This window comes from Aulonocara sp. 'chitande type north' Nkhata Bay, linkage group LG11 (assembly GCF_057382095.1).
Source record: "Aulonocara sp. 'chitande type north' Nkhata Bay isolate Kocher_YH1m ecotype deep benthic linkage group LG11, A_spYH_male_GT1.1, whole genome shotgun sequence".
NCBI lineage: Eukaryota > Metazoa > Chordata > Actinopteri > Cichliformes > Cichlidae > Aulonocara > Aulonocara sp. 'chitande type north' Nkhata Bay.
This window is the reverse complement of record NC_141354.1, coordinates 4,487,567-4,508,608: the sequence shown is the minus strand read 5'-3', so window position 1 is coordinate 4,508,608 and position 21,042 is coordinate 4,487,567. Positions and strand designations below refer to the sequence as shown.

The 21,042-nt window shown below is 43.4% G+C and overlaps 1 protein-coding gene and 1 long non-coding RNA gene across 2 annotated transcripts; one reads left to right on the top strand and one right to left on the bottom strand.

Annotated features, from left to right (window-relative positions):
- The first annotated feature begins 2,207 nt into the window (after nucleotides 1-2,207).
- Nucleotides 2,208-7,083, top strand: LOC147318362 (uncharacterized). Its single transcript, XM_086310138.1, has 4 exons — nucleotides 2,208-2,283; nucleotides 5,298-5,586; nucleotides 5,622-5,711; nucleotides 6,077-7,083. The coding sequence occupies exons 1-4, from the start codon at nucleotides 2,208-2,210 to the stop codon at nucleotides 6,726-6,728; spliced, it is 1,107 nt and encodes a 368-aa protein (XP_086166264.1). The 3' UTR covers nucleotides 6,729-7,083.
- Nucleotides 7,084-8,532: 1,449 nt separating this feature from the next.
- LOC147318361 (uncharacterized) lies at nucleotides 8,533-10,561 on the bottom strand. The gene is made up of 3 exons (XR_015131368.1): nucleotides 9,069-10,561; nucleotides 8,797-8,974; nucleotides 8,533-8,710 (listed from the first exon to the last, which is right to left on the bottom strand). It is a non-coding gene; the product is annotated as an uncharacterized LOC147318361 (long non-coding RNA).
- Nucleotides 10,562-21,042: the final 10,481 nt, after the last annotated feature.

Sequence of the window (21,042 nt, the reverse complement as noted above, 5' to 3'; positions counted from 1 at the left end):
TAAGACTCGAGATAATTAGAAATGTGACAATCAAGAATAAACAATGATCAGAATAAGAAATAAAAGGAACATTAAATATTTACGGAAATAGAAGTAAAACTAATAGAACCCAGGACACTGAAAATCATAACTTTGAATATCTTGAAACTAGAGGGTCAGTGGTCAGAGTGATCAGTGTTGGGCAGCCTTCCCTCTTTCATGAATTCTGTTTGCCATGATAACTATGTGAGGAAAACCTATTATCATGACAGCGCTTATTCATCCATAATAATGAGACTCGCTATCAGTATTTCACTGTTTTTGTATCTCTTAATGATAATAATAATAATAATAATAATAATAATGATAATAATAATGATAATAATAATAATAATAGACACATTTTTATATTGACTGGTTGATAATTTCTTATTAAATCACAGAACCTAGGGCAAGGATGTTGTAGAGCTTCTGTGTCGGTAATCGGACTCTTGCGAGGAATGTTATTTTGATTTTCAAAGTAGTCAGTGAGAGTGACGACAGATACCTGAGGGTTCTTCAAATGTCCCGTAGTTCATGTTGTGGTGATTCATAAGATCTTGAGCTACACTGAGCTGTGCTATTGGACTGAATTCACTTTGTAAAAATGTCAAAAGTCAAACAGACAAGAGAAGCAACACATGCATTCAGCTTTGCTTGTGAATGGCTGAAGACACTTTCACAGCACCACCAGCAGCTCGCTCACTCTGTTTAATTATTTTTATACCACTTGGCCCCAAATTGAAAGAATGAATATAGGCCTATATTTCCTTTGAATGTTGTCATTTAAGAGGCTTTTTGTGTGAGTAATAAAGCAGGGGCTGCCGCCCTCTGTCACTGAGAAGCAAATCATTTCCCAGGGAGGGAGAAACATCTGTTCCCAATTGAAGATTCAGCCTGCTGAGAGATGTGTCTTTTCACATGATAATCCAGGACAGTAGAGGTTGAAACTGGGTCCACAATGTAGAGGAACTGAATAATTATACTTCAGATATATGAAAGGAAGGGGAAGGGCAGCTCTGAGAATGAGACGACCCCCCATTTAGTCTCACTCAGAGCTTTCATTTTAAGCCCTGTTTAGCAAATATGAATGGTTTGTCTGTAGGTCAGCATTTCCTCTCAGTATTTTTGTAAATCTTATGTTTATGCATTTATTAATACTGGGGAACATATATGAGGCTAACTGGAGGAGACAGAGTAAGCTCAGCTGCATGGACGTGTGAGTGGTTCTTAGATGTCTTCCCATCTCTCTTGCTCTGTATACTTGGTTGTACCACTACATTGGTTGCCTTCGGATTGTCTGTCCCCCGTTCTACTTTCAGTTCATGTTATGACCCTAATCTGTCTATGCTTGGTCACATGGTATCCTCATAAAAATAAAGCCCCAGCCTTACCTACTCTTAGCAGTGCTGAGAGGCAGCAGCTGAAGAGTCAGCTCTTCTCACTCCTACATTGGTGTAGTGGTTTCTGAGTTTCTCCTGGTGCACAACAATGTCTGGTCTCATCTGGCAGGATTATGTAGACTGAGGACAAAGGAAGGGATATCACTCACTGGCCCTTCTGGTTGCCTGATCTAAACCCAATCTGACACCACAAGGTTGCACCTCAGGTTGTCCAGAAGGTCAGGGATGTCCTAGTCGAGACCTAGGAGGAGATCCCCCAGGCTGCCATCTGTCATCTCATTAGGAGCACGGCCCAGTGTTGTCAGGCATGCATACAAGCACATGGGGGTGATAGAAACTAGGGGTTAGGGGTGGCTGTAGCTCAGCAGGTCACCTACTAACCAGGAGGTTGGTGGTTCAATCCCAGTCTGCAAATATCCTTGGGCACGATACTGAGACCATGTTGCTCTCTGATGGATGCATCAGAGTAAAAATGTGTGTAAATATTAGACAGAAAGCACATAGAAAAAAGTGTGAATGAGGCAAGTAGAGTAGAGTGCTCCCACTCAGAGTAAAAACAGAACCAGTCCATTTGTACTGGTTGAGATGGCATAGAGTGGGGGCGAGGGATCATAGTTTGAATGCTTTCTTGTTTCATATTATTGATCTTTGTCTTTATGATTCTGCATTCTTTATTTCTTATCATGTTATCTGTAGTGGGCTTTAGACCTGAATCCTTTTTTTGTTTTAACTCTGCACAGGATCTGTCATATCCAATGCTCCGTTATAAGCCCAGACAGATTGAAAATGCGGACTCAGGAGAACAGATTTAATGAGATTACATACAATGCTCACGAGAAGGTAACAATTTACAAAATCATAGGTCAGAGATAAATCCAAGGTTTCCATTTACAAGATCCTTGGGGAGAAAGTTTCTATGATTCAGAGCTTAATGGGACTTAAAGCCAGACTTTCTGACCTAGTCGGTATTGGGGTTCCTGGCTTCAGTGTCGGCAGTGTTGGGAAGGTTACTTTTAAAATGTATTCCATTACAGATTACAAAATACATGCCCCAAAATGTATTCTGTAACGTATTCCGTTACGTTACTCAATGACAGTAACGTATTCTGAATACTTTGGATTACTTAATATATTATCATGCTTTTTACAACAACGTGAATGTACTATTGCTGTGATTTATTACTATTACTGAAGGTCCGCGACTCCGAACTGTAGTAAAGGGACCTCTGACTAATACGGCGGGTCCCTGTCGGCTCGTAGCTGAAAAATAGCTTTACTTTGTTGTGTGGGTCAACTTTGCTAGCAGAGACAGAGAGAGGCGTTGAAAGGCTGCTCCAATGGAACTTATTGTTTCAGAGGAAACCACGAACACGGTGTACAGTCGAGTCTTAATAGCTTACTTACAACTGGGCTCGTCAGGCACTCTTCTTGGCTGCAGTGGTTATTATTATATTTACATGCTTCCAGCTCCCGTTTTTCCTCGATGACAACTCGTACCTTTCCACTCCCCTTTTTCTCCCTCCTCGCGCTCACAGACACATAACGTGTATGCAGTCCATTCTCCCTGCAGCACGGACTACACTGCCCATGATGCTACATTCTTTAGAGCTATGCTTGTAGCATTCTGCCTGTTAGCTTAGCACAACAACAACAACAACAACAACGAAAAGGCGCTCTCTCACCCAGGAAACACACAGTCGCAGAGAGAGAGAGAGAGAGCGTCGCCCTGTAACCATGGCAACCGTAACGCTGCCGCCTGGAACAACAGAACGTAGCTGTCAAACAAACCCAAACAGTCCTGACCCGCGACAATATGAAACAGAAAAATACCGCAGTGTAATCCATTTATTTTAACAAAGTAACTGTATTCTAAATACCACCTTTTTAAATGGTAACTGTAACGGAATACAGTTACTCATATTTTGTATTTTAAATACGTAACGTGGTACATGTATTCCGTTACTCCCCAACACTGAGTGTCGGTTGGCAAGTCGCTTATTCTGCTCCTTGGTGTGCAACAGGGCCGCTCTTGCTGCTTTCCGGGCAGAAGACACCTGCGGTGATGGTGCTGGATAGATGGAACAGTGCAATCACCTTCAATGGATGGAAACAATGGCAGCCGATAACCTAAGGAAGACTCAAAGGGTAAGAGACCAGTGGCAGAGGTCGGGAAATTTTGCACATATTCAATCCAGGGGAGCTGATTGCTCCAAGCGGAAGGATTGGAGAAAACAGGGCCATATCCAGCTCTTGGTTCATCCTCTCTTGTTGGCTGGTCTGAGGATGGAGACCAGAGGAGAGAATAACCAAGAGAGATCCAGAAGTCCTTCCATACTCAAGACGCAAAATGAGATCCACAATCTGAAACAATCACAATCAGAATACAGAGTGGAGCATTTATATGGATACACCGTAATAACATGGGAATGGTTGGTGATATTAAAGTCCTGTTTGTGGCACATTAGTATATGTGAGGGGGCAAACTCCTCAAGATGGGTGGTGACCACGGTGGCCATTTAGAAGTCGGCCATCTTGGATACAACTTTTGTTTTTTCAATAGGAAGAGGGCCATGTGACACATCAAACGTATTGGTAATGTCACAAGAAAAACAATGGTGTGCTTGGTTTCAACGTAACTTTATTCTTTCATGAGTTATTTACAAGTAATGCCGTTATTCCCATCACTAGTTGCTAATACTCAAGAACTCAAAAATACAAAATGCAGAGGACTAAAATACACACCAGGGAACACAGGTGAACTAAATCTGACAAGCGAGACAGAAGAACCAAACCTGCACACAATGCACAGGAAACATGACACTGAGACAAAGACCCAGACATACAAAGTGGACACAGGGAAAAGTTAAACAAAGGCAGACACATGACTAAGTGGGGCAAACAAGACGTGGCTCCTGGTTTCAGTTTGTTCATGTTCTCTGCTTATTTTCCATATGTTCACGTTTCCAGTTTTATTGTGTTAGTCATCTGTCACTGTTGTTACGACTGTGACCGTAATTGTGTGTGGATTTGAGTGTCTAGGTGCTCCTCCGGGATTGACGATTTGGCGTTGGTAATGTGTTGTTTTTGCGTGACTGTTATGTGTTTCCTACTTTACTTTGAAAGTCTGTGTTATCTTAGTGTGTTCAGTTTACGTTTCCTTGTCTCGTCAGTTCTAATTTGCCCCAGCTGTGTTTCCCTCCTGTGGTCCATTCCCTGATTGCTCCTTCTATGTATTTAAGCCTTGTGTTTCAGTATGTCATAGTCGCGATCTTCTTCCCCCCCGTTGTAAATAGTTTGGCGCCTTGTGTTGTGATGTAAATAAATATCATATTTTGCTTTAAAGAAAATAGTGGTCGATACTTTCGTTTTGGGATGATTTTTGTGGAGACCCGTATTAGTTTTTTCTCGTGTGTTTTTACCTTATTTTTATTTGCCTTATTTTTACTTTTCTCGTGTTGCACTCCGGTTGCCTAGGCCGGGGTGTAACATATGGGGGCTCGTCCGGGATTGCCTTCGCTGGGGGGTCCGGGGACCGCCCCAGCCTTTGTCGTCTGCTGGAGGGTCCGTGGGACCGCTCCAGCCTTCATTCGCCTTCGCTGGAGGGTCCGTGGGACCACTCCAGCCTTCATCCGCCTTCGCTGGAGGGTCCGAGGGACCGCTCCAGCCTTCGTCGTCTGCTGGAGGGTCAGTGGGACCGCTCCAGCCTTCATCAGTTTCATCAGCCTTCATCCGCCTTCGCTGGAGGGTCAGTGGGACCGCTCCAGCCTTCGTCGTCTGCTGGAGGGTCAGTGGGACCGCTCCAGCCTTCATCAGCTTCGTCTGCCTTCGCTGAGGGGAGGGTCCGGGGACCGCCCTAGCCTTTGTCGTCTGCTGGAGGGTCCGAGGGACCGCTCCAGCCTTCATCCGCCTTCGCTGGAGGGTCTGTGGGACCGCTCCAGCCTTCGTCGTCTGCTGGAGGGTCGGTGGGGCCGCTCCAGCCTTCATCAGCTTCGTCTGCCTTCGCTTCAGCCATCCGCCTTCGCTGGAGGGTCCGAGGGACCGCTCCAGCCTTCATCCGCCTTTGCTGGAGGGTCCGGGGGACCGCACCAGTCTTCGTCGTCTGCTGGAGGGTCCGTGGGACCGCTCCAGCCTCCATCAGCTTTGTCTGTTTTCATCCGCCGTCGCTGGAGGGTCCGTGGGACCGCCCCAGCCTTTGTCGTCTGCTGGAGGGTCCGTGGGACCGCTCCAGCCTTCATCCGCCTTCGCTGGAGGGTCCGAGGGACCGCTCCAGCCTTCGTCGTCTGCTGGAGGGTCAGTGGGACCGCTCCAGCCTTCATCAGCTTCGTCTGCCTTCGCTTCCGCCGTCCGTCTCCGCTGGAGGGTCCGTGGGACCGCTCCAGCCTTCATCCGCCTTCGCTGGAGGGTCCGTGGGACCGCTCCAGCCTCCGTCGTCTGCTGGAGGGTCAGTGGGACCGCTCCAGCCTTCATCAGCTTCGTTTGTCTTCGCTGGAGGGCCCGGGGGCCGCTTCAGCCGTTCGCCGTTGCTGGAGGGTCCGAGGGAGGGACCGCTTCCGCCTCCGTCTGTCTTCGCTGGAGGGCCCGGGGACCGCTCCAGCCTTCATCCGCCTTCGCTGGAGGGTCCGTGGGCCCACTCCAGCCTTCGTCGTCTGCTGGAGGGTCGGGGGACCGCTCCAGCCTCCATCAGTTTCATCTGCCTCCGCTGGAGGGTCCGTGGGACCGCTTCAGTCTTCATTTGCCTTCGCTGGGGGGTCCGAGGGACCGCCTCAGCCTTCGTCGTCTGCTGGAGGGTCAGGGGGACCGCTCCAGCCTCCGTCAGTTTCGTCTGCCTCCGCTGGGGGGTCCGTGGGACCGCTTCAGTCTTCATTTGCCTTCGCTGGGGGGTCCGAGGGACCGCCTCAGCCTTCGTCGTCCGCTGGAGGATCCGAGGGACCGCTCCAGCCTTCATCCGCCTTCGCTGGAGTGTCCGAGGGACCGCTCCGGCCTTCATCAGCTTCGTTTGTCTTCGCTGGTGGGTCCGAGGGCCCGCTCCGGTTTTCCGTTTCCACTGGAGGACCCGTCCAGTCATCAGCGTCGCCTGCGGGACGGTGGCCGGTGCCGTATGGGCTGGACATGGAACAAACATTTTTCGTTGGGGTTGTATGTTTTAAATGTTTGTTTTTTTGGGTGGGGGGTATGTTAGGTCTATGCTGGGTCAAGTGTGCTGCCTGTGCAGGTGTTTACCGATCACAACCCACTGGTGTTCCTTTCCCAAATGTGCAACTCCAATCAAAGACTTATGCGCTGGTCCTTGTTGTTGCAAGATTTTAACTTGGAGATCAGTTACAAGAAAGGGAAGGATAACGTATTGGCTGACACCCTGTCTAGAGCACTGTCTCCTTGAATTAAACATTTTGGGGTTAATGTTAATTCTTGGGTAAGGGGGTGTTACGACTGTGACCGTAATTGTGTGTGGATTTGAGTGTCTAGGTGCTCCTCCGGGATTGACGATTTGGCGTTGGTAATGTGTTGTTTTTGCGTGACTGTTATGTGTTTCCTACTTTACTTTGAAAGTCTGTGTTATCTTAGTGTGTTCAGTTTACGTTTCCTTGTCTCGTCAGTTCTAATTTGCCCCAGCTGTGTTTCCCTCCTGTGGTCCATTCCCTGATTGCTCCTTCTATGTATTTAAGCCTTGTGTTTCAGTATGTCATAGTCGCGATCTTCTTCCCCCCCGTTGTAAATAGTTTGGCGCCTTGTGTTGTGATGTAAATAAATATCATATTTTGCTTTAAAGAAAATAGTGGTCGATACTTTCGTTTTGGGATGATTTTTGTGGAGACCCGTATTAGTTTTTTCTCGTGTGTTTTTACCTTATTTTTATTTTCCTTATTTTTATTTTCCCGCGTTGCACCCCGGTTGCCTAGGCCGGGGTGTAACACTGTGCATTATGTATCGTCCTACTTCCTGTGTGTTATTAGTCAGATTCAGTTCAGTTGTGTACTCACAGCATGTCCTCAGTTTCAATTCCTTGTCTTGTTAATGCCCCCCCCTCCAGTTCAGCTCAGCCTGCTTTCATAACAAGTCCTCTGCAGTCCTGTGTTTGGGTCCCTTTTCTTCACATCCACACACCCAAATCGTGACAAACTAACTTGACACCACATAGAGACAGAGCACGGGGAGTGTAAATATTTCACAAGTCACTCTTTTTGTTACCTTTTTGCAAACTTACTGACACAAACAATGATGACACAAAAATCCAAGGGGAAAGTCCACTATTGGCTTTTCACTGTCTGACAGCTAGTTTCACTGTGTGATGAAGCATTTCTTAGCCACTTTGTGATCGTCCACTGTGTGATTGCCTGCAGCTGTCTTTTCAGGTGGTGTCAGAGTGTGAATTATCTACCTGGACTCTTCTATTACTATGTGACGCAGTATAAAACAACATTGTGAGAGGTGGTCATTTGGAGACCTCAGCATTCTCTTACACTCTTTTTTCTTCCTCTTTATTCCTTCCATCTTCTGCCTTATCCCCGATATTTGTTTTCTCTCTTTCATCCCTACTGCACAAGTTTCCAACTAAATTACTGCAGGTACTGCAGCAGAATCTGAGTTACACCTACAAGCTTGACTGGAAAGGTCAACAAGCTGCTTAAAATGAAGAATAGCACTGGAGAGAGCGAAATAATTTACTCTTTTCATCTTCTCTTTCTTATCTTGCTTACCTCTCCTTCTCAGTTGCGTTTTTTAATCCTCCTTGAGTTTTTGTGGTGTGGTCAGGTGATTTTGGCTTTGTTTTCACAGTCCTCATACTGCTGTATGTGATTTCTTCTTTGGTTCATCATTGGTGTTTTTGAAGCATCTTTTTGAGTATGATGCTACAAGCTTGGCACACATGTTTATGGGCAGATTGTTGGATTCTTCTTTGCAGAACCTCTCATGCTCCCTCGGGTTGGATATGGACGTCTGTGCACAACCATTTTCGATCTCTCCAGAGATATATACACTGAACCAAAATATAAACGCAACACTTTTTTCATGAGCTGAACTTAAAGATCTGAAACATTTTCTACATACACAAAGTGTTACGGCCGAGACCGTTTCAGACGAGTGACAGGACTCAAACGCAAGACGCCGAACAGCTCGTAAGTATATTTTAAGAATAATGTTTAATGTTTACACAAAATATTCATAAACAAAAGGTGAGCGTAGACGTTAAACTAAATAACGATCTGGTCCGGGTCAGAGAGGACAGCTATTCCGGGGATTGGACTGGAAAGCAAGTCACAAAGGGTCCAGGAAAAAGGTCGGGGTCACTGTAACAGAATGCAGATGTTCAAACATAGATAAGGAGGCATATGAATATATTGTTTGGCTCAGAATCCTCCTTCGTACTGCGTACTTGCCAACGGAGGTCGGAGATGACATAGAGGGGTGAGTAGTCCGGGTGTGTAAATCCAAAAACTCCTGGCGTGGAGGCAGAGAGGCAGGTAGGTAATTTTGGTAATAGCCTGAGGGACTGCCAGAAGGTCCAGCATCCAAGTAGAAGCTCTTCGCCAGGGGTTGACAGTTAGGTGTAGCTGAAAAAGGAGGCGCACAAAAAACAAACATACAGTGAGGCAAGGTGATTCAAAAAAAACACGTAGGGAATTTATGGTGGTGGCCTGCACTGACTGATGTTTAGCAGAGAATCTGGCGAAGAGAGATTGAGAACGCTGGCCTTATGAGTCCCCGGCTAATTACCCACAGATGTAAGCGATCAGCAAAAACACTGAGGCCCCTCCCAGGGGTGGAGACGCCGGCTCGGAGGGAGACACACTGGCACACACCCGGACCATGACACAAAGGACCTGTGACTGTCAAATATTGTTCTCAAATTTGTCTAAATCTGTGTTAGTGAGAAGTTCTCCTTTGGCGAGATAATCCATCCCACCTCACAGGTGTGGCATTTTGATTAGACAGCATGAGTATTGCACAGGTGTGCCTTAGACTGTCCACAATAAAAGGCCACTCTGAAATATGCAGTTTGATGACACAGACAATTATTACTTACTGAGGCCCTAATTTGATATTTGATATACCTTTATTAGTCCCACTAGGGGAAATTTCATTTTGCATTTCAAATGTCTTGTATTGGTGTTCAGTTATGAAAGGTGCATTGCTATTCATGTCTACATCTACATATACTGTACCTGTAAATGAAGTTGATCCAACTGAAAAGGGATGATTTTGATTTCTCAAAGAGGGAGCCAGATCTGATTCTTCTGGAAACTTTCCTGTGACTTGCTCTTTTGCAGCACCAAGCATACCAATACGTTGCCATTTTTGACAGTCAATTTAGACTACGTTTACCACGTTCATTTTCCATTGTTTCGGTCGGGTTGCTGCTCGTGCGGTTGACCAGCCAGTGCTACCTAGTCTGACCTGTATCCCCAATGTGATGTTTGTACGGTCGGCAAGGTATCTATCTTAATTGCCCCTTCGGGATAAATAAAGCCTCTCTGACTTCAAACTGACTGGGTGCTGGAGCGAATGAACAAGACCTTAAAATCCAAATTCATTCGTGAGGTTGACTGCAGTTGGGATTGCTGGTTAGACCCTCCCAGTGTTCACAGTGTGGGAAGTACCACAGTTTTCCCTGGGGTTTTCTCCAATTGAGATGCTGTTTGGCTGGAATCCATTTGAGCTGTTGGACCTAAAGAAAACTGGGAGGAAGGTCCAAGACTGGCTAAGAGTGGAATCCAGCATGTCCTGGCCCTGAGAGTAAAGCTATACACTTTAAGGAGGTTGCCATGGGGAAACACCCCAATGGATGCAGATGAAACATGAACATAAACAAAGGTTAGTCCACGAACTGTGTGGTGATAAACAGCCACTGTTCCGAGGATGTGGAACTTATGACTGTGAAATGTCACCCATTCTATTCACCTCGTCAGTTTTCAGTGATGTTTGTCATAGCAGCCCACACAGCACCGTATGCTAATCCTAACAACGCACTGAAGGAGCTACACAGCAACATCAGCTCGCTTCAGAATAAGCACCCAGAAGCTTTTTACGTAGTGTAAACGTGACAGAGGTTTTACCAGCATGTCACCATACCAACACGGGGAGATAACACGCTGGACCGTGTTTATACCAATATGTGAGACGCATACAGAGCAGTACCCCGCCCCCACCTCGGCCTCTCCGACCACATCTGCATTATGTTGGTCCCTGCCTACCATCCCCCACCACGACGCTCCAAACCCACACAGAAAACCATCACTGTGTGGCCCAATGACGGAGACTCTGTACTGCAGGACTGCTTTGAATGCACAGACTGGCAGGTCTTCAGGGATGCTGCGGTGTATAAGGACGAGCTGGATTTGGAGGAGTATACATCTGCTATTCTCGGCTACATTAGTAAGTGTGCGGAGGATGTTACCACCACCAAGTGTGTGATGTGCTATCCAAACCAGAAACCCTGGCTGAATGCAGGAGAAAGCCAGGGATGCCGCCTTCAGGTCTGGTGATGCACAGAGACTCAGGAGGGCTAGGAGAGAACTGACCGCAGGGGTGAAGACAGCCGAAGCCACATACGCACAGAAGATTCAGGGTCACCTTTTTTCCCAGGACCCGCGCAGTATGTGGAGGGGTATCAAGTGGATCACTGACTACAAAACCAGGGATGCACAATGCCCCAGGGACCTGAGGAGCATTAAATGCAAAACCAGCAGACTGAGAAACAGCTTCGCTCCAGGAGCTGTGAGACTTCTCCGTGCATAATGGACAAGAACTGTTATTGTAGCACCTTAATCACTACTGACACTTACTGACACCGTCACTTTATCAGTGCTGGTCATCATGCTCTTTGCTGCTAAAGTATTTATTTACACCTATATTTATACCCACACACTCTATACCCAAACTCCATACTGGTACTCAGGTTGTTGCACTCTACTTATAGTATTATTTGTTGTATTGTTTTATTACTTGTCATTTCTGTTTGTCAAAAAAAAAACTTAACTATTTATTTATAACTTAAAAATAATAATAATTCTGTTTCTTCATTATTTTTGTTTCTTCTCAGTCCAGGACCGTGTGTGCATAATTTCGTTCCACCTCATGTTAACATGTGATGCGAATGACAAATAAAACTCCTTGAATCCTTGAATGAGCTGCTCTAGCTCCTAAGCTACAGACACCCTATTGCTTCTGGCAAGATACTAACCTCAAATTGCTCTCCAATGCATCCATCAGAGTATGAATGTGTGTGAATGGTAGATAGGAAAGCACAGCAAAAAGTGCTTGTGTGAATGGGTGAATGAGGCAAGTTGTGTAAAGCGCTTTGAGTGTTCAAATAGAGTAGAAAAGCACTACATAAGAACCAGTCCATTTACCATTTACCAAAACTGGCTCCAAGCCCAGGAACATCAGCAGCGCCTGTAAAACAAAGAGACTAGAAACTGTTTCTCTGGTGAGTTTGGTGAAGGATGGGATGGTTACTGTACTGCCTCTGCTATGGTTGGGCAGTCAGCTAAACTCCTTCCCCACATCAAGACTCTGATGACACGATTCCCGGTTCACAGGTTTATTGACACAGGGAAAGGTGAAACTGTAACAAACAGTACAAGGCATAATCACTGTACTTATTCACCATGTACATATATAACGATGAAAATATATTAACCCAGTTTTTTAATATGTCAACATGCAATGTTCATATGAATTACTTCCCTTTTTAAGTCAAATACAAACATCAAATTATGATTTTAACAAGTCTTACTATAATGAATGCCTCCAATTCGTTTGTCATTCCCCTTTAACTAGCTCCATAAGCGATTGCTAGCTTAAACTGCATAAGATTGGTTTTTATCATTAAACTTACAGAAAAATGAACTTACTTGAAAGAAAGTGGTCTATACATGCACATAAAATATAAAACAAGTCTATACATACCCACAATGCTACCAAAGGCATAGGATGTATGTGGATGCCACTGGATTTATCTGGCTAAGGCCACCATGCTGCACATGCCTTCTCCTTAATTCACAGACTTACTTCCTGTTTACCGATGACATCATGTCCTATTACAGACTACAGGTTTTAAGGTGGCACCAGAGAGTTACAATTGCATATTTAAACATTTACCAAATCCAAGAAAACAGTCTACCTTAAAAACTTTTGATATCAGAACAGTTACGTTTGGCACCTCGGGCCCTAACTCATCTCTGTCCTGAATCAATTTTGATCATGTGTAATAAGTGGCTTTATTTTATGATTTGAAGAGAAAACTATAATGAAAATCTTGATAGCATTGATATATAGCTAAAAGTAATGTCTGATGTAATTTTAAATTATTAACCACGATCATACCTGATGCAGTCTGTAAAAATATTACCAAATACTTCTGTCATTGGAGAAACAAAAGAAGGTTTAAGGTGTGAACACAAGTGTATAATTTAGTAGGTAAAGTCAGATTGACTTCACAGTTGTACAAATGTACAAATAAACTGAATACAGAAAAAAACAACAGAAATAACAAAGCAACAAATAACCCACAGCAAACCAGAATAAAAATGATAATGAGCCTGAAGACCCAGATTACTGAACTATTTCTCTTACACAACGGTAATCTAAAAACTGATAACCTCCTTAAAATGTTTTAGTCTGGTGAAAGATTAATAACTTATTGCAGCCCCTGGAATAAATCATAGAACTTCCTGTTTTACCTGGCTGTCTTTTCACAAACTTATGACTTGTTTTTATTTATTTTTTAATTAAAGCCTCATTGCCCCTTCCTCCTATACTGTATAAATAAGCTAAAGACGTTTAATATTATTTAATAATAAATAACTGGCTACTGATTGCCAATTTTTGAAATAAATCACTGGCAATAAATATGGAAAGAAAGAGATTTATCATTTTTCATCCTTAAATTTTTTTTAAAAGTTCATTGGTGCAGGAAGTAAGTATTCACCACTGTGTAATAGAAATACCTGAGTGTTGTTGAGAATGCATATTATTTATTTGATTTGATTGGGGGTTTTTTTGTTTGTTTGTTTGTTTGTTTTACAGGTTTCAATTTTGTCCACTCTAATCTCTTTCTTGAAAACCAAATGAGAGCACATTGTCACAATAAGATATGCTTTGATGGGAAAATAAATTGGATTACATGGCTGTTTGTCCACATACATTCTCCAGTCACATTGCAGAGATGTGACACTTCAAAATGTGTAAATACCAAGTCAGTCAAGAGATCTCTTAAAGCTCTTTTAATTGGTTCTCAAGGCCCTTTTGGTGACTTGCAGAGGAAGTGAGCAGATTTCTGTTGCCCCCTAGTGTTTTTAAGTGCACTGCAGTGCCGGGGATTGTGCTCCTGAGAACAGCCTGTGTGTAGTTTAGTGGTTAGTGTGTGAGAGATGAAACACAGGAGTGGTAAATTGACTGTCACTTTCCAGGTGTAACAGAGCTGGGCTGTGAGAATAGGGAGTCATATGAAATAACGTGTTTCACAAAAGGCCTTGAAAACACACACACACACACAAGCCCATTCAGCTATCTTAGTGAGGACCTTCATTGACATAATGGTTTCCCTAGCCCCTTACCCTAAACCTAAACCTAACCATAACCTAATTGTAACTCTGACACTAAAACCACATTTTGAGCCTCAAAAATGCTTCAAACTTGTGCAGACCGGGTTGTGTGTCCTCACAAGTGACTGTTGGTTCTCACAAGTATAGTAGAATGCAGATTTCAGTCCTCACAAAGATAGCTAGACAGGAACACACACACACACACTTCTCAGTACCCTTTCATAGACTTTATGAAACAATTTCTGAGCATATTATGATTTTAATGTGTGCAGCAGCAGACAGGTGAAACTATTTTGTTTGTTTTTGAACTGATTCTGTCTGATAGAGTAAAAATAAAAATAAATAAAAAATAAAAACATCTGTGCTATGTGCCCAAGTAGTCAAATAAAAGATGCTGGTACAGCAGCATTTGGGCTAGTCATTTAGCTGCACATGCTCAGTTCCTGTGTGTGTGTGTGTGTGTGTGTGTGTGTGTGTGTGTGTGTGTGTGTGTGTGTGTGTGTGTGTGTGTGTGTGTGTGTGTGTGTGTGTGTTTTCAAGGACCAATCATCAGTCACCTCCTCTGTGATGATCAGCCGACCAAGGGAGAAGCACTGACATCAAGACAGAAAAAGCTCCTTGCCATGCATGAAGGATTTCATCCAAATTGCAGCAGCCTGGGGCTGCACACTAAGCAGAAGGAAGGTGGCTTATCATAGGTGGTGCTGTTTCTTAATCACATTGGATCTGGTTGTGTCGCTCAAAGATGGTGAAAATTTGAATGTTATGGCTGTGGACTATTTGAGATTTACAGTACAGTAGTTATAAAGATGTAAGAGGTCTAACTGAAAGTAATAAACATTATTTGTTAATGTGCAGAGTTTGATTAGTAAAGTATTCGGCTACTGGATTCTGATGAAACAAGAAATCGTGACGATGTGGAAAATGGACTGGTACTGGACAAGTTCAATCTTTTCTACTGAATTTTAACATTCACAGTGCTTTGTGAATGAAGTGGGTTTGTGACTGCATCAGTCACAGGAGGTTTGGCAGCAGCATCTACCACACATCTACCATCTTCTCATCATTGCTGTGGATTTAAGGACTAGCTCTTAGCTCTATTCACTACCAGGTTGCTTTTACTCCTATATTTGTAATCAGGCTCAGGTTAACTCTGTTTTTTTACTTACAAGCTGTTCATGCTCCTGACTCTAGTTTCTCGTGTCTGTTTCCAGTTCCTCCAAGTGCGAATGATTGCTGGACTCATCATCTACCACCTGTGGGAAAGCAAAGTGACTTATCGTGGATTTGTTCTTAGTGAGATGTTCCCTCACCAAGAAGAGGCCCTGGGGCAGACTAGGGTAAGATGAGATAAGGTCTTTGGGTTGGCTTGGGTCTGCTTAGACTATAGATGGATGGATGGTCCCCCACTTTAAAAGACTGAAAATCTTGTTAGATGAAGATCATTTTAAAATTACAGTAAGGAGAAAAAAGTATGTTGTACTTAAAAACATTAGTGTGTAATTAAATGTTCACCCAAATGTATGCATGGATATTTTCATCATGTCTATCTCCTCCTTTATTTCCACCTCATGCCTTATCTCCTCATCTAACATCAGGGCTCTAACACACATAGATGTGCATAAACATGCTTATTTATTTCTGATGTTGTCAGCAATTATGCATGTGTCCTCCTGTCTCCAGACATGTGACAATGACGTAACTAAACAACTGCTGCGGTTTAGCCTGCTCACATTATGCTAGCTAATTTTAGGCTTCAGTTACTTGAAAATCACAGTTACCCTCTGATAAATACTGCTTTCTCACACCGTGTGAGTGTATCTGCTATGAGTCCGAGTCCAACAATGTTCAAAGAAAGCATCACTAACCCGACTTAACAACTACAGAAACAGCAGCGCTTACAAACAGAAAGGTTCAGGATATTCTCAATATCAGTCATTGGACTTTATTTATAGTCACTGGGAAAATTGAGCTTCCATGACTCATCAACTCATATCAGGTTCACTCCAGAGTAAAGAGACATAAACCCTATCTGAGATGAACAACAGACAGCCCACGCTCACAACACATGAATGGCAGTAAGAGATGTTTGTCTTACAGAGGCCAGAATAGCTTGCAATATGCATTTGCATTGGGAATAGCAAAAAACTGAATTTCTCTCCAGTGCAGCGATGATATTTTACATACTGTACCTTTAAAATACTGGGACTGTTTTTAATACTTGGAAACGTCAGACTTGATTTCAGATCATAGGCTGTACATGAAAGATGGATGCAGCCAACCCGATTTCACATTGGCTTCTCAAATGCACTTTTAAGGCTCAGCATTAGTTGTTTTTTTTTTAGCTTTGGGGGTTTTCTTAAGCCTTGGCACATAGCTTCAGGGTGTGTAACAAGATCCAACTTGGATTTTATGCAAGAGGCATCTGGTCGACAGCCATGGTAGTGACCACACCGCTTCAACAGTGCACTGAAACAGCACAGAGACCTTGGAGAAGCACAATGGGTGAAGATGGTGTTTATCTTATCTGCATGTATCTGCTGTCGATGTCAGAATAAACAGAATGACATAAAGACTGATTAACTCTCAACATGAGATCTTTTTCCAGTGCAGCTGACAGACAAGCTGTCATAGCACTCATAGCTGGAGCTCCAGCCTCAGGGTCCCCTCTTCCCTGTCAAGATTCACAAGTGTAATTACTTCACACCAATCTCACTCTGTTCTTCCCACTTCCCCTCAAAACACGGGAGAGAGATGAAGGAGGGGGGGGACACCTCTGAGGAGGGATGCAATCTTCCCCAATCAGATACGCAATCAGATGCCTGCTCATATCCTGATAGTGACAAATATGGCGTTTGATGTCCTACTGCTCCATGTTAATTGCATTTATCTGCAATTTAGAAGAGTATCACGCAGAGCGATTGTTGGTTTAACAATTAACATGAAATCATCTGTAGTTATTCAGTGCAGCTAATGTTGTTCAGTTCACTGTTCTGGAAGTGTATAGAAACTCACTGAGGACAAGAGGAAGCAACAACTGATCTGTCACTTGGCAACAGTTGTCTGAGTGAGGGCCAAGGCCCTGCAGACATTTGAGTGTCAGCACCGACTGATATAACCGATATAACAACAGCTATTACACGAAAAACACAGCAAAGATGAGAAAAAAGAAAGGAAGCATCACACTCTCACATTATCTCGTGATTCAGTAAAAGGACTAGATGTTACAGTCCCTGATAATCCATTGCTTTAAATGGAGAGACTCTTGAGGGATGCCTGTTATGAGGACACGTCGTCAGTAGTCAGTGTTGGGGAGTAAAGGGAGTACATGTACAGCCGTTACTCATATTTTGTATTTTAAATACGTAACTGTATTCCGTTACAGTTACCGTTTAAAAAGGTGGTATTCAGAATACAGTTACTTTGTTGAAATAAATGGATTACATGGCGGTACTTTCCTGTTTCATATTGTGGCGGGTCAGGACTGTTTGGGTTTTGTTTTATAGGTATGTTCTGTTCTTCCAGGCGGCAGCGTTATGGTTGCCATGGTTACAGGGTGCCGCGCTCTCTCTGCGACTGTGTGTTTCCTGGGTGAGAGAGCGCCTTTTTGTTGTTGTTGTTGTTGTTGTGCTAAGCTAACAGGCAGAGTGTTACAGGCATCGCCCTAAAGCATGTAGCCTGATGGGCGGTGTAGTCCGTGCTGCAGGGAGAATGGACTGCCATACACGTGATGTGTCTGTGAGCGAGGAGGGAGAGAAAGGAAAAGTACGAGCTGTCACGGAGCAGAAACGGGAGCTGGAAGCATGTAAATATAATAATAACCACTGCAGCCAAGAAGAGTGCCTGACGAGCCCAGTTGTAAGTAAGCTATTAAGACTCGACTGTACGCTGTGTTCGTGTTTTCCTCTGAAAAAATAAGTTCTGTTGCAGCAGCCTTTCAACGCCTCTCTCTGTCTCTCGCTAGCAAAGTTGACCCAGACAACAAAGTAAAGCTATTTTTCGGCTACGAGCCGACACAGAACCCGACGTATTAGCCAGAGGTCCCTTTACTACGGTTCGGAGCCGGGGACCTTCAGTAATAGTAATAAATCACATTCACGTAGTTGTAAACAGCATGATAATATATTAAGTAATCCAAAGTATTCAAAATAGGTTACTCTCATTGAGTAACGTAACGGAATACGTTACAGAATACATTTTGGGGCATGTAATCTGTAATCTGTAGAGGAATACATTTTAAAAGTAACCTTCCCCATCGGGACTTCCGGTTTGGCGGGTCGTGTGATGGCGGTGTAGGATAGTTGCTCCCGACTTTTTTTTTCTACCCCAATTTACCTAACTCGAAACATAAAAAGTTTGGATTTATCTTTGTGGGGTACTATACCAAGGAATAGAAATGCCCAGAAAATCCAAGAAAAAGGATGTAGGAGAACGTACTGAAGCAGAAGAAGATGCTTCGTCACAAGCTAGCAGCAATATGGAAGACGACCAGCAACCCGATGCTAACGCCACAGCGAAGGACCACCCAGCTACGATGGACATGATATTAAAAGAATTACGTGCTTTTAGAAAAGACACAAATGATCAGTTTAATGCCATAAGGGAGAAGGTCATCGGCATTGGTATAAGACTCGAAGAAGCAGAGGGACGCATAGACGTAATGGAGACTCGAATCCAGGCCTCGGAGGAGCTGCTAATTGAATTAGCAAATTTTCAGTTGCGATGCGAATCTAAGCTACTGGATTTAGAGGGACGGTCACGTCGCAAGAATCTTAGAATATATGGCGTGAGGGAAGGGGAAGAGGACAAATTTCCATCCGTTGTCAATTTTGCAGAGGATCTATTTGAAAAGACAACGAGTCTCTCCCGCCCCACGGTGTTGGGAATTGAAAGAGCACATCGAGCCGGTGGCAAAAAAACCCCGGAAGGAGCCCCTCCACGCTCAATTGTAGTTAAACTCGCAAGTTATCGTATCAAAGAAGACATTATTAAGAAGGCCTGGCAGGCTAAGGGCCTCAACTTTAAGGATTCTAGGATGTGGACAATGACTATGCCCCGGAGATACAAAGAAGAAGAAAGGAATATGCGACAGCGAAGAAGGTGCTTAAAGAGAACAATATTCGCTTCCAGACGCCTTTCCCGGCCAAGCTAAAGGTGTTCTACAGAGAGGGAACTGTGACATACAACACGGCGCACGAAGCGACTACCGATATGGTGAAGAGGGGATTATCGGTAGAAGTTGTGAAAGACAGAGACTCATTCTTGGATCAATTAAAACAGCAGACTTGGCAAACAAGTACGAAGAAGAAAGGTGGAAACTCGACCCCAAAGCTAGGTTTCAAGGAACGCCTTCAGATATTTAGGCACCAAGATGACAGTGGATAAACAGCAAGTGTGTGACGGAGCACTATACTAGAGGTAAACTTAAGAATATTGAGACCTAAGATGAACTGAGAATATGAATTTTATTTCGATTAACTTGTTTTGTTATATAATTAGTTAATCTTATAAAGAGGGCATATAAAATTACATTAAAGTCGGGTCATTTATTTGCACAATAAGTTGGACCCTACAGACCACTGGTCTTTCGGCCTGTGTGCCGGAGAGGGCACTCTTCCACAAGTGGACAGAAGAGTATTTCCCTCACCAAATATAGCTAATATAGCGATTATGTTTTTGGAAGTCGACATGATTATATGTTTTCGTTGTACAATGTTTGTTTTTTTTGTTTTTTTTTTCTTCTTCTTCTGTTCTGGGGGAGTACTTTTCGATCTTTGGCTATGTACAGAGATTGGAATTATATAAGGTCGTACATTAATGCCCTGTAAGGTAACTAATTTAATGTAAATGGTCTGGGGAGCCATATTAAAAGAAGTAAAATTATGTCAAAAATAAAAAGAGAACAAATAGAAGTTGCCTTTATACAGGAATCTCACTTATCGAAGCTCGAACATGATAAATTAAAGAAATGGAAATTTAATCAGTATTCCTCTTCCTGCCCTCAGAGCTCTAAAAGGGGTGTGGTAATTCTAATCTCTAGTAGGTTAAATTTTGAATGCATCCAAGAAATCAGTGATAAGGAGGGGAGGTTTGTGTTAGTTAAAGGGTACCTGGAGGGTATACTGATTACTCTTATAAATGTATATGCTCCCCCAGGATCAGAGATAAAATTTTTCAAAAAGGTTTTTGAATTGATTGTTGGAGAGGCACAAGGTACTCTGATTTTGGGAGGAGATTGGAATGTTCGCCTCAACCCGTCCTTGGACTCATCAAACCCACACGCCCCGGGATTGAATAAAATAACCAAAAACATCAAATTAATCTTAAAGGACGTAGGGCTCATAGATGTATGGAGAGAACTAAACCCCAACAAGAAGGACTATACCTTTTTTTCTCACCCTCATTCATTTTATTCTAGACTGGATTATTTTTTTATGTATCAAAAAGACTTTAACAGGGTGATCAATTGCAGGATAGGAGTGATGGATTTATCGGACCATGCCCCACTGTACCTGGAAGTAGTGCTAGGATACGAAAGAAGAGTTACATCCTGGAGATTAAATACAAGTATTCTAAGCACGATGAAAGAACAAATTAGTCAAGATATAATAGATTATATAGCGGAAAATAATAATGAAGAAGTTTCCCCGAGTATTCTATGGGATGCCCTAAAACAGGGGTGCCCAATCCCGGTCCTCGAGAGCTACCGTCCTGCAGCTTTTAGATGCATCCCTACTCCAACACAGCTGAATCAAATGAATGCCTTGTTATCAGGCCTTTGCCAAACATGATGGCATGCTGAAGAGGTAATCAAACCATTTGATTCAGCTGTGTTGGAGTAGGGATGCATCTAAAAGCTGCAGGATAGTAGCTCTCGAGGACCGGGATTGGGCAGCCCTGCCCTAAAAGCAGTGATAAGAGGAAAACTCATAGGTTACAGAGCTAACTTAAAAAAGAAGAGAAATGAGCATTTAAGAAAACTCCAGACACAACTACAATATCTTGAAGATGCCCATAAAATAACCGCAGTTATAAATTTACAATTAGAAATACAAAAGAAGAAAAACGAAATC

Coding starts and splice junctions, on each gene's coding strand:
- LOC147318362 (XM_086310138.1), top strand. CDS start 2,208: ATGCGGACTCAGGAGAACAGATTTAATGAGATTACATACAATGCTCAC. Junction 5,587..5,621: donor TGTTTTCATCCGCCGTCGCT/GGAGGGTCCGTG, acceptor GCCTTTGTCGTC/TGCTGGAGGGTCCGTGGGAC. Junction 5,712..6,076: donor CCTTCGTCGTCTGCTGGAGG/GTCAGTGGGACC, acceptor CGTCTGCTGGAG/GGTCGGGGGACCGCTCCAGC.